The 13,824-nt window shown below is 43.7% G+C and overlaps 1 protein-coding gene across 7 annotated transcripts in view; it reads left to right on the top strand.

Annotated features, from left to right (window-relative positions):
• Positions 1-13,408, top strand: part of lrrc69 (leucine rich repeat containing 69) — a 36,690-nt gene extending 23,282 nt beyond the window's left edge. For 2 of the 7 annotated variants that reach the window (XM_033020145.1, XM_033020143.1), the window contains 3 exons: positions 3,730-3,831; positions 9,667-9,840; positions 13,253-13,408. In XM_033020145.1, coding sequence (XP_032876036.1) covers positions 3,730-3,831; positions 9,667-9,840; positions 13,253-13,363 — 387 coding nt within the window. In that variant the 3' untranslated portion in view covers positions 13,364-13,408. The remainder of the gene's footprint in view (positions 1-3,729; positions 3,832-9,666; positions 9,841-13,252) is intronic. The other 5 variants (XM_033020147.1, XM_033020146.1, XM_033020144.1 and 2 more) reach the window with 4 other exon arrangements.
• Positions 13,409-13,824: the final 416 nt, after the last annotated feature.

Below are 13,824 nucleotides of genomic sequence, written 5' to 3'. Positions count from 1 at the left end.
CCCATTTGGCCCATATCCCTCTAAACCCATCCTATCCCCATGTCTAAATGCTTTTTAAGCATTGCCATAGTACCTGCCTTAACTGTGTTCAATACCAAACTTGTCAAAGCTTTTCGAGTAGATAATTGGTACTATGAATGATAAAGATTTTAATGCTGAAAATAAAATCACGGTTTGCAAACACAGAGGTAGATATATAGAGTTACATACAGCGTGGAAACAGGCCCTTTGGCCCACTTACCCATACCGGCCAACGTCCCATCTACACTGGTGCCACCTGCCTGAATTTGGCCCATATCCCTCCAAACCTGTCCTATCCATGTACCTGCCTAAATATTTCTTAAACGTTGTGATAGCACCTGCCTCAACTATCTCCTCCAGCAGCTCATCCCATACACCTAAATCTTTCTCCCCTCACCTTAAACCTCTGTCCTCCGGTTCTCGATCCCCCTACTCTGGGCACGAGACTCTTTGTGTTTACCGGATCTATTCCTCTCATGATCTTATACACCTCTATAAGACCGCCTCTCATCCCCCTGCGTTCCAAGAAATAGAATCCCAGCCTGCTCAACCTCTCCCGAAAGCTCAGGTCCCAGTCCTGGCAACATCCTCGTAAATCTTCTCTGCACCGTTTCCAGCTTGACAATATCTCTCCTATAACATGGTGCCCCAAAGTGAACACAACACTCAAAATGTGGCCTCGCCGACGTCTCATACAACTGCAAATGCCCCCCCTCCCCAACGTTTATAATCACTGGTCCCTGAACAGACTGGTGCCCTTGCAGCATGAAATGTAGATGGAGTCAATGTCTAATAATGACAAGAAATTTTGATTCATAGCTCCACATCTAAGAACTAGCGCTGACACCCAAAGCTCGCAGCATATGCACAGTTATTCAGCAATGGAAACACATTACAACATATTTACCAGCATATTGTTTTCCTACAAGACAAAATGGTGCAGAGTGGCTGGAAGCCACAACAGGCTGGCAACAGTCAATTCCATTGTCTCAGTAGCCGGGAGGAGAATTCACTGCCATGCAATGATTTGCTGGTTTGTTGTTTCATTCACGTCTGGCCGCTTTGCATAATTTTAAATTTAATGTCTTGTCTCTAGGCAACTACTATTTATTCATGTTGTACTGACAAAGCAATCTCGCTCTCTACTTTGGCTAGCAGCAGGCAGGGATTATTGCAGGTGATGGTTTTCACATATCTAACCCTCCTTCTCAAATCCAACTTCTCCCTCGACGATGGTAGACAAAAATGCTGGAGAAACTCAGCGGTTGAGGCAGCATCTATGGAGCGAAGGAATAGGTGACTTTTCGGGTCGAGACCCTTCTTCAGACTCCCTCGTCTATAATATGTCTTGATTGGGTAAAATGCAGCTTTAGTTTAAGATGGACACAAAATGCTGGAGTAACTCAGCGGGTGAGGCAGCATCTCTGGAGAAAAGGAATAGATGACGTTTCAGGTCGAGACCCTTCATCAGCTTTAGTTTAGTTTAGTTTCTTGGTTTCCTGGTCCTCCAAAATATTCCAAATGGAATTTAAACTGGAGTTGAGGGACACGGCATGGAAACAGTCCCATTGAGTCCGCGCCGACAAGTGATCCCCGTACACAAGCACGATCCCACACACCATGGACAGTTTACAATATTTACCGAAGCCAATTAACCTACAAACCTGTGCGTCTTTGGAGAAGTGGGAGGAAACCGGAGCACCCGGGGCATCCCACGCGGTCTCAGGGAGAACATACAAACTGTACAGACAGCACCCGTAGTCAGGATCGAACCGGGGTCTCTAGCGCTGTAAGGCATCAACTCGACCACTGTGCCCTAAGCTTGATTAAGTGAGCTTCTTTTACTTACCCTCTCCCCACACTGTAGCTATAGCATTATAACTTCATACTTTCATGTAGTTACTTATTAGCCTAAGCTGGTATTTTGGCCAGTTCTTTCATGTGGCGCAGACTACCACTGTCTCTGACACAATAGTCTCTGACCTCTGTAGTCACGGGGTGGTTAATCTGTGGAACTCATTGCCACAGAGGGCTGTGGAGGCCAAGTCAGTGGATATTCTTAAGGCAGAGATGGACAAGTTCTTGATGAGAATGGGAGAAGCCAGGAAAATGGGATTATGAGGCAGAGATCAGCCATGATTGAATGGCGGATGTTGATTCGATGGGCCAAATGGACTAATTCTACTCCTATAACTTGACAACTAGTGAACATGATAATGCCAAATTGAATCAACTAAATTGAAGGCCAATTAACTGCAATTTTTCAGCAAATCAAAATGGGACCCTCTATCACCCACAGTCTTCATATTTCTCCTGTAGCTCATCCTCTTCACTTCTTCACCCTCGTTCCCTGCGTTCTTTACCTCCTCCTCCCCTTCACTATATCATCTGCATTGATTGTCCTGCTATTCTCCTTATCTTCCTTGTCTTCCCGCTTCTCCTACTTCAGGCAAAATGGCTGCATACTGGCAAGACGTAGAATATAACCATTTTTCAATCTGTCTCGTCTCTTGGATTTACGCAGATCCTTGAAACCTAAGCGTTCTAATCCCCAGTTCACTTTCATTTTAATGTACAAAAAATGCTATTGTAACAATCCTCCAATTCAAGAGTGGGCCTTCCTGATGATTTGCAGTTTAGTTTAGTTTAGCAATACAGCACGAAACAGGCCCTTCGGCCCACCGAGTCCACGTCGACCAGTGATCCCTGCACACTACACACACTAGGGACAATTTACATTTATACCAAGCCAATTAGCCAATTAACCTTTGAATGATAAACAATTCAGATATGGAGAAAGGAAAATTGAAGGCTAAAGAAACATTTTGTTACATATTATGAAAAATTAATATTGTTTATTTGTTGCCTCTACTTCCATTCTCTTTTATACTAATCATCGTCTAGTTTAGTTTAGAGATACAGCACGGAAACAGACCCATCGGCCCACCGAGTCCGCACCAGCCAGCGATCCCTGCACATTAACACTATTCTACACACTCTAGGGACAATTTACACTTATACCAAGCCAATTTACCTACATACCTGTACGTCTTTGGAGTGTGGGTGGAAACCGAAGATCTCCGAGAAAACCCACGCGGGTCACAGGTCGAACATACAGACTCCGTACTGACAGCACCCGTAGTCAGAACCCGGGGCTCCGGCACTACAAATGCCGTAAGGCAGCAACTCTACCGCTGCGCCACCGTGCCGCACTAATGCTTTTCCAGTTGTCAAAAAGGTGGCGATACAGATATCGTTCCTTGTTGTTGGTGTCTACGACAGATTGTTGGTCAAAGGCCAGACTGCCTAATTTGATTCATGTTTTATTATTTGATTTTTATTAATTGTTTGGTAATCGGGTGGTGGGTGCATGGAACGAACCGAGGGGGAGGCAATTGAGGCAGGTACCATCACAACGTTTAAGAAATATTGAGACAGGTACATGGATAGGACAGGTTTAGAGGGATATGGACCAAATGCAGGCTGTTGGGACTAATGTAGATGGGGCATTTTGGGCAAGTTGGGCCGAAGGGCCTGTTTCCATGCTGTAGGACTCACTTACTCTATAACATTAAAAAAATTCTAAACATTTAAAAATCTAGTTTTTAACTTTTTAGAGGTGCCGTACTGATGTGTACCATCATCAAATAAAACATTCATCATAGCAAACAACAATATTTTCTTAATTTTGTACTTTTAATTCCAAAGTTGTTGGAGCTGAAATTGGATGAACTTTACTATGAGCAGAATCCACTGTTGGAAAAAAATCTGATTTCATCAGCACAACAAAATGAAGTTTTATCTCTTCAGGTAATTGTTTGTATATTATGAGGATATAATGTGGTTACTTTTCAGCATTATTGTGTAACCTGCTGGAATGCAATTATAAAGATATTCGTCTCACTAAAATGACACCTCACTTGCTCTGCCAGATTACTGTCCAGGTACTATCGCAACGTTTAGCAGAGGCTCTTGCAATGTTTATGAAACATTAGACAGGTACATAAATAGGATAGGCCCAGACCATCAAACAAACCAACCTCACTTCTATAGACTCAATTTATACCTCACGCTGCCTCGGCAAAGCCAGCAGCACAATCAAATGACCTCACCCTGGCCACTCCCTCTTCTCCTCTTTCCCAACAGGCAAAAGGTATAGGCGTGTGAAAACACACACCTGCAGATTCAGGGGCAGGTTCTTCCTAGCTGTTATCAGGCAACTGAATCATCCCACTGCAGCCAGAGAGCACTATCACTATCCTACTACACTAGCACTATCCTACACACTAGGAACTATTTATAGTTTTACTGAAGCCAGTTAACCTACAAACCTGCACATCTTTGGAGTGTGGGAGGAATCAGGAGCACCGGGAGAAAACCCACGTGGTCACGGGAAGAAAGTGCAAACAATGTACAGACAACACCCGTAGTCAGGATCAAACCCAGGTCTCCGGCGCCATAAGGCAGCAACTCTACCGCTGAGCCACTGTGCCGCCCCAAGTATAGTCAATAAACTTGTATCTTGAACATGCTAAAAATATATATAAAGTCGCCATCTAAATCCTTTACTTTCTTAAAACATTTTATCTTTTAGAAAGACTCTGAAATGCCAATGGTCAGCTTTACATGTCACTTTGCAAAATACCCTTTACAGTGATTTAAAAAAAGGTCAATTTTTAGTGGTATTGGATGAGTAAATGATTATGAACTTTTGTTTAAGGAGCATTTCTGAAAATGTGCTACTGTAATAGTTCAATCAAATCTTTATTTTTTATAGTTCTTAGCAATCTTTAATATCTGTTTTACTCTCAAGAATGACACATGCAGTTTGATTATAGTACTGCATTACAATTTCAGCAGACTTCAGAAATATTTTCACAAGTCCAAATTATTTTCTGTCTTAAAATGAATAACAAGGGCGGCAGTGTGGCGCGGCGGTAGAGTTGCTACCTTACAACGCTTACAGCGCCAGAGATCCGGGTTCAATCGCTACTACGAGGCTGTCTGTACGGAGTTTTTGTACGTTCTCCCCGTGACCTGTGTGGGTTTTTTCTGAGAGATTCGGTTTTCTCCCACACTCCAAAGATGTACAGGTTTGTAGGTTAATTGGCTTAGTATAAATGTAAATTTTCCTTAGTGTGTGTAGGACAGCATTAATATGCGGGGATCGCTGGTCGGTGCAGACCCGGTGGGCCGAAGGGCCTGTTTCCACGCTGTATCTCTAAAACTAAAACTAACAAGCAGGTTATCTTATTTAATAATAATAATACATTTTATTTATAGGGCGCCTTTCAGGACTCTCAAGGACACCTTACAGTTAAAACAAGCATGAAACAAAAACAACATATACAGCAACAATACACAATTCGGAGAGAGAGCAGCGGCAGCCAATCGCGCTAGCGTTCACTCTCACCTCCAGCAGCCATGTTTTCCGAGCCATCTGCAGCACACCAAAAATAAAACACAACATTAAAGAATTTAACATAAAACATAAAAACATCCCCCCACAATGGTTCCCACTGTGAGGGAAGGCAACAAAGTCCAGTCCACTTCCTCTTGTTCACCCATGGTCGGGCCTATTGAGGCCTCCGCAGTCACTGCAACTCTTTGTGTGACAAAGAGTTAAAAACCATCATAACCAGTCCCTTCTCCTTACTACTGCTGACTGATATGTTTGTTTGTAAGATATTCTGTGATAAAATGTTTTGACGATTAACATTGGTGAATACCAAACTTGTCACGCTCTTCAAGTAGGTATTTGGTTTCTGTTGTGTCTAAAACAGTATTAAAATTAGCATTTCAAAATGATGAAGATTTTAATGCTGAAAATAAAATCACAACTTTGCGAATACAAAGGTAGATATATAGAGTCATAGTCTTACAGCCCCTTCGGCCCACTTGCCCACACCGGCCAACATGTCCCATCTGCACTAGGCCCACCTGTCTGCATTTGGCACATATCCCTCCAAATCGTGATGGGCCGAATGACCTAATTGTACTTCTATTCCTTATGACCTTATGAAATTTGTCCTATCCATGTACCTGTCTAAATGTTTCCTAAATGTTGCGATAGTACCTGCTCAACTACCTCCTCCGGCAGCTCGTCCCATACACGCACCACCCTTTGCATGAAAAAGTTACCCTGCATGTTCTTCTTAAATCCTTCCCGCCTCCCCTTAAACCTTTGTCCTCTGGTCCTCAAGTCCCCTACTCTGGGCAAGAGACTCTGTGCGTCTACCGGATCTATTCCTCTCATGATTTTGTACATGATATAGTGCTGTTAATATCCTCTACCATTAATTTAAATTTCATCATTCAGTCCAGATGTCTTACATTTGCTTTTCACAACTTTCATTGTGTTCATTGCAGAATACTTTCGTTCAATTTCTGCCACAAATCAATTAAATTTCCTGTAATCTGGTGTTCAATTCCTTGGCCAGTTTTTCAGGAGTTGCTGAAACGTAGGACTTGGATTCAGCAACCCTAGACATTCTGCACTCTACTCAAGGAAGGTGGAGCCCACAATGGTCCATTGTTGGCTGCGGAAGTGGTGATAATTAAGGGATACAAACTGTGAAACTAGCAAGGTGACTAGGGTGGGGGACGGACGGAGAGAGAGAGGGAATGCAAGGGCTACTTGAAGCTAATATTCATACTTGTGAGTTGTGAGCTGCCCAGTTGGGATGCAAGTATTTATGTGAGATGGAAAATATAAATGAAAGCACATGATGAGCCAGAGTAACTCAGCAGGTCAGGCAGCACCTCTGGGGACATGAGGATCGGCACATGTCCCTGCTTCAGACTGTGATTGTGGTGGGTTGGAGGAGAGAGAAAGCTGGAAGAGATGAGAAGCAGGAAAAAGCCTGGCGTGTGACATGTGGGCACAAAATGCTGGAATAACTCAGCGGGACAGGCAGCATCTCTGGAGCGAGAGAATGGGTGACGTTTTGGGTTGAGACCCTTCTTCTGACTGACATGTGGATACAGGCAAGGGTTTTATTTTTGATAGCCAGATGGTTGGATAAAGGCCAGAGATAAAAAGGCAAAAGGTGAAAGATAAGGGCAGGAGAGATGCGAATTGTACGCATAGAGAAAGGAATATAGGTAGAAGTGGATGGGGGAAGGGGAGAAATAAGTCCAGCTGAGTTAGCGGGGAGGGGGATGGACTAAAGAAGTAGGTTAGTTAACTAAAATTGGAGAATTCAATGTGCATACCGTTAGGTTGCAAGCTACCTAAGTGGAATATTAGGTGGTGTTCCTCCAGTTTCGTGTGGCCTCACTCCGACAATGGAAGAGGATTGGTTTTGGCCACACGCAAACTGCAGCAACAACACCTCACATTCTACTTACAACCATTGGTAGATTACAACCCAATGGTATGAATATAGAATTCTCCAATTTAAGATAACTAACTAACTGACCAAAACCACCCCCACCACCACCACCTTACCTTTTTTCCTCCCTCTCTCCCCTGAGCCACACCTGGATGTGCACACATTTCTCACACTATCCCCCCACCTCCCTTTACCCTCCTCCTCCCCCCTCCCCCTCCTCATCTGGCTTAATATTTCATCCCTCTTCTCCCTTTATCTCCTAACCTTTTGTTTTTTTCCATTTCTGGCCTTTGCCAATCAAACCCCACTTACCTTTTTTTAGTTTAGTTTAGAGATACAGTGCGGAAACAGGCCCTTCGGCCCACTTAGCTCATGCCGCCCAGCGATCCCCGTACACTAGCACTATCCTACACACTATTGACAATTTACAATTTTTACCGAAGTCAATTAACCTACAAACCTGCACGACTTTGGAATGTGGGAGGAAACCGGAATTCCCTGGAGAACTCCCACACCGTCACGGGGAAGAACGTACAAACACCGTACAGACAGCACCCATAGTCAGGATGGAACCGGGCCCCTGGCACTGTAAGGCAGCAACTCTACCGCTGCAGCACCGTGCCGCCCCTGTATACACCTATCACTTGCCAGGCTTTGTCCTGCCCCACCTCACGTCCAACTTTCTTCCTCCGACTGCAAGCAGACCAAAGAAAGGTCCTGACCCGGAACGTTGCCTATCCGTGCCGAGCGGTATCTTGGCCTTGCAAGTTTGGCCAGCCGGGAACATATTTGAGGCATTATTACAAATCACTAATTTGAAACAGAAAAATGGAAACTAGCACCCAAGGGAACGAGACAAGAGAGATATTCAAATAAATGCAAGCCTTGAAATTGAAGGAAAAACATGTTTTTTCTACTGCATATGTTCTAGACATTTCACCCCCCTGGTGATTAGCTTAAATTACATCCAGACAAAAATTCTCTGCAAGAGGCTTGCCTTTAAAAAAAACAAAAACACACATTTGCTAAATTTCCTACTATATTTAATACTCTTTGGGTTAGGGGTGGTGCTGGGAAGGAAGTGTTTCTTTTTAGGAAGTTGGTATTCTCACTTTACCCCCCCGCTCTTTCCCCCAAAATAATTGTTCCAATCTTTACTGGTGTTGCACAATGACAGTGTACTATTTGTAAGGATGTTTTTAAGGCGGAGAGCGACTGATTATTGATTAGTACGGGTGGCAGGGGTTGTGGGGAGAAGGCAGGAGAATAGGGTTGAGAGGGAGAGATAGATCAGCCATGATTGAATGACGGAGAAGACTTGATGGACTGAATGGCCTAATACTGCTCTTAGAACTTATGAACTTATGAACTAAATGACAACTAGCTTCATGAGGAATTGAAGCTATAAAACATTCACCAATTCTGTGGAAAAGTCAGCTCAATGTGATAGGTTTTCATGGCATACAGTAGCTTAAGTTTAGTTTAGTTTAGTTTAGAGATACCACCTGCAAATAGGCCCTTCGGCCCACCCTGTGCGCAAAGACCTGCGATCCCTGTACACTAGTTCTGTCCTACACACAAGGGACAATTTACAGAAGCCAATTAACCTACAGGTCGTTGGAGTGCGGGTGGAAACCGGTGCACCCGGAGAAAACCTACGCAGTGACAGGGAGAACATACAAACTCTGTACAGACAGCACCAGTGGTCGGGTTCAAACCTGGGTCTCTGGAAAACTATTGGCCACTTTATGTCAGGCTTCTGAGTGAAGGGGCAGGAGGATATAATTTGGATAAGGTGCTAAATTGGCTCTTCGGAGATAAGTGTATGTTGTTTCAAAATATGATCAATCATTTCAAACCAAAAACTCCATTAAACACCTGTCTAAATGTTTCTTAAACGTTACGATAGCACCAACCTCAACTACCTCCTTTGACAGCTCGTTCCATACACCCACCACCCTTTGCGTGAAAAAGTTACCCTTCAGGTTCATATTAAATCTTTCCCGCCTCACCTTAAACCTATGGTTCATGAGACAAGAGACACTGATTGGGGATGATCAGCCATGATCACATTGAATGGCGGTGCTGGCTCGAAGGGCCGAATGGCCGACTCCTACACCTATTGTCTATTGTCTATTGACTCAGTGCGTCTACCCAATCTATTCCTCTCACGATTTTGTATAGCTCTATAAGATCAATGGATCTCACCTATCTCCTGCTGCTCCACACATTGGTTCAAATACACATTATTACTCTCTTGTGTTATTCCATCATCGCTCTCCTAATTGCATGTTCTCTTTCTTCGTCGAAGGAGATTACAGCAAGATATATCATGGATGAGATGACGAGCAATTCAATAAATTCCATTTTTAAACATTACTCGGAAGTGAAAAAGATATTGGAAAATGCGAGCAAGTGTGCTGTATGTGGAAAAAGTTTTCTCAACACATGGCTTGAATGTGTGACGTTTGTTGATCTAACACGGGTAAAATGTTTTGCGTCAAACATTAATGGAAATAGATGTGTCTTGGTTGAAATAACTCAGACTGATTGTTGGGGAGGAGAAGAAAGCTGGAAAAGGGGAGAGGGAGGACAAAGCATGGCAGGCAATAGGTCGACACAAGTGTGGGGGTGGGGGTGGAGGGGGGATAGTTTTACAGCCAGATGGTCGGAACAGTGCTGGTGCAGGTCTCCCAAAAAGTTACTGTGCAAGTTGAATCGGTAGTAAGGAAGGCAAATTCAATGCGAGCATTTATATCAAGACTGGAATACAAAAGCAGAGATGTAATGCTGAAACTCTAAGGCACTGGTCAGACCGCATTTGGAGTACTGTGAGCAAATTTGGGCCCTATATCTGAGGAAGGCTGTGCTGGTTCTGGAGAGGGTCCAGAGGAGGTTTACAAGAATGATCCCAGGAATGAGTAGGTTAGCATATGATGAGCGTTTGACAACACTGGGCCTCTACTCGCTGGAGTTTAGAAGGTTGAGGCATTGAAACTTACAGGATAATGAAAGGCATAGATAGAGTGGATGTGGAAAGGATGTTTCCACTGCTGGGAGAGTCTAGGGCCTGAGGTCACAGCCTCAGAATTAAAGGCTGCTTATTCAGAATGGAGGTGAGGAAGAACTTCTTTCGGCAGAGGGTAGTTAATCTGTGGAACTCATTGTCGCAGAGGGCTGTGGAGGCCAAGTCAGTGGATATTTCTAAGGCAGAGATAGACAAATTCCTGATTAGAACAGGTGTCAAGGGTACCAACCCCTTAAGAATTTTATAAGTTTCTATAAGATCCCCTCTCAATCTCCTAAATTCTAGAGAGTATAAACCAAGTCTATCCAGTCTTTCTTCATAAGACAGTCCTGACATCCCAGGAATCAGTCTGGTGAACCTTCTCTGCACTCCCTCTATGGCAATAATGTCCTTCCTCAGATTTGGAGACCAAAACTGTACGCAATACTCCAGGTGTGGTCTCACCAAGACCCTGTACAACTGCAGTAGAACCTCCCTGCTCCTATACTCAAATCCTTTTGCTATGAAAGCTAACATACCATTCGCTTTCTTCACTGCCTGCTGCACCTGCATGCCCACTTTCAATGACTGGTGTACCATGACACCCAGGTCTCGCTGCATCTCCCCTTTTCCTAGTCGGCCACCATTTAGATAATAGTCTGCTTTCCTGTTTTTGCCACCAAAATGGATAACCTCACATTTATCCACATTATACTGCATCTGCCAAACATTTGCCCCCTCACCCAGCCTATCCAAGTCACCTTGCAGTCTCCTAGCATCCTCCTCACAGCTAACACTGCCCCCCAGCTTAGTGTCATCCGCAAACTTGGAGATATTGCCTTCAATTCCCTCATCCAGATCATTAATATATATTGTAAATAGCTGGGGTCCCAGCACTGAGCCTTGCGGTACCCCACTAGTCACTGCCCGCCATTGTGAAAAGGACCTGTTTACTCCTACTCTTTGCTTCCTGTTTGCCAGCCAGTTCTCTATCCACATCAATACTGAACCCCCAATGCCGTGTGCTTTAAGTTTGTATACTAATCTCTTATGTGGGACCTTGTCGAAAGCCTTCTGGAAGTCCAGATACACCACATCCACTGGTTCTCCCCTATCCACGCTACTAGTTACATCCTCGAAAAATTCTATAAGATTCGTCAGACATGATTTACCTTTTGTAAATCCATGCTGACTTTGTCCAATGATTTCACCACTTTCCAAATGTGCTGCTATCCCATCTTTAATAACTGACTCTAGCAGTTTCCCCACTACCGATGTTAGACTAACTGGTCTGTAATTCCCCGTTTTCTCTCTCCCTTCTTAAAAAGTGGGGTTACGTTTGCTACCCGCCAATCCTCAGGAACTACTCCAGAATCTAAAGAGTTTTGAAAGATTATTACTAATGCATCCACTATTTCTGGAGCTACTTCCTTAAGTACTCTGGGATGCAGCCTATCTGGCCCTGGGGATTTATCGGCCTTTAATCCATTCAATTTACCCAACACCACTTCCCGGCTAACCTGGATTTCACTCAATTCCTCCAACTCCTTTGACCCGCGGTCCCCTGCTATTTCCGGCAGATTATTTATGTCTTCCTTAGTGAAGACGGAACCAAAGTAGTTATTCAATTGGTCCGCCATATGCTTGTTCCCCATGATCAACTCACCTGTTTCTGACTGCAAGGGACCTACATTTGTTTTAACTAATCTCTTTCTTTTCACATATCTATAAAAACTTTTGCAGTCAGTTTTTATGTTCCCTGCCAGTTTTCTTTCATAATCTATTTTTCCTTTCCTAATTAAGCCCTTTGTCCTCCTCTGCTGGTCTCTGAATTTCTCCCAGTCCTCCGGTATGCTGCTTTTTCTGGCTAATTTGTACGCATCATCATTCGCTTTGATACTATCCCTGATTTCCCTTGTTATCCACGGATGCACTACCTTCCCTGATTTATTCTTTTGCCAAACTGGGATGAACATTTTTTGTAGTTCATCCATGCAGTCTTTAAATGTCTTCCATTGCATATCCACCGTCAACCCTTTTAGAATTAATTGCCAGTCAATCTTGGCCAATTCACATCTCATACCCTCAAAGTTACCTTTCTTTAAGTTCAGAACCATTGTTTCTGAATTAACAATGTCACTCTCCATCCTAATGAAGAACTCAACCATATTATGGTCACTCTTGCCCAAGGGGGCACGTACAACAAGACTGCTAACTAACCCTTCCTCATTACTCAATGCCCAGTCTAAAATAGCCTGCTCTCTCGTTGGTTCCTCTACATGTTGATTTAGATAACTATCCCGCATACATTCCAAGAAATCCTCGTCCTCAGCACCCCTGCCAATTTGATTCACCCAATCTATATGTAGATTGAAGTCACCCATTATAATGGTTTTGCCTTTGTCGCACGCATTTCTAATTTCCTGTTTGATACCATCTCCAACTTCACTACTACTGTTAGGTGGCCTGTACACAACACCCACCAGCGTTTTCTGCCCCTTAGTGTTTCTGGTTATGGGGAGAAGGCAGGAAAAAGGGATTATGAGGCAGAGATCAGCCATGATTGAATGGCGGAGTAGACTCCAAATGCCAAATGGCCTATTTTCTACTCCTACAACTTGTGAACTTGTGAAATGCCAGAGATAAGAACATTCGACATGAGACAGGTTTGAATAGTTGCGGATTGTGAGGTCAGGGCGAGATAAGTAGCAGGGAGGAGGGGTTTAAGGGGTAAAATAGTGGGAGTCCAAGTGGGGGCCCAGGTTTGTTTTGTGATTTGTGTTCTGTTGAGTTTTTTGACATATTGGGATGATCAATTCTTGTTTTCACATTGCCCGTAACTGAGTTCTATAATATATTTATTCATATTTGTGTTTTTCTTCTCTTTCAGAAAATTAGAATGACCAGTTCCGCTCGTGTTATCCCGGTCCGAGCCTTCCTTTGTTCATATAGTTGTTTCAATGAACCAGGCCATCACTACTATGGGATAGCGACACCATAATACTGGATAATGACTATTAATAAAGTGAAGAGAGAGTTCAAGAAAGTTGCAGAGTGGTTAATTGTCATATGTAGTGACAATGGAAGAATGCAATTCCTACTTGCAACGCAACGATGAAAAACAATTTTGTAGTTGTGAACTGTTTATTAAATACTGTCATGGTGGAGCAGAGAGCGGTCATGGTGGCGCAGCGGTAGAGTTGCTGCCTTACAGCGAATTGTAGCGTCGGAGACCCGGGTTTGATCCTGACTATGTGTGCTGTCTGTACGGAGTTTGTACGTTCTCCCCTGCATGGGTTTTCTCCGAGATCTTTGGTTTCCATCCACACTCCAAATACGTACAGGTTTGTAGGTTAAAGCCCTGTCCCAAGGTACGAGTTCATTCCAAGAGCTCTCCCGAGTTTAAAAAAAAATCAAACTCGTGGTAAGCACGGAGAATGAACGTAGCGGGTACGTCGGAGC

This window comes from Amblyraja radiata, chromosome 4 (genome assembly GCF_010909765.2).
Source record: "Amblyraja radiata isolate CabotCenter1 chromosome 4, sAmbRad1.1.pri, whole genome shotgun sequence".
Taxonomy (NCBI): domain Eukaryota; kingdom Metazoa; phylum Chordata; class Chondrichthyes; order Rajiformes; family Rajidae; genus Amblyraja; species Amblyraja radiata.
This window is presented reverse-complemented; position numbering and strand designations above follow the sequence as displayed.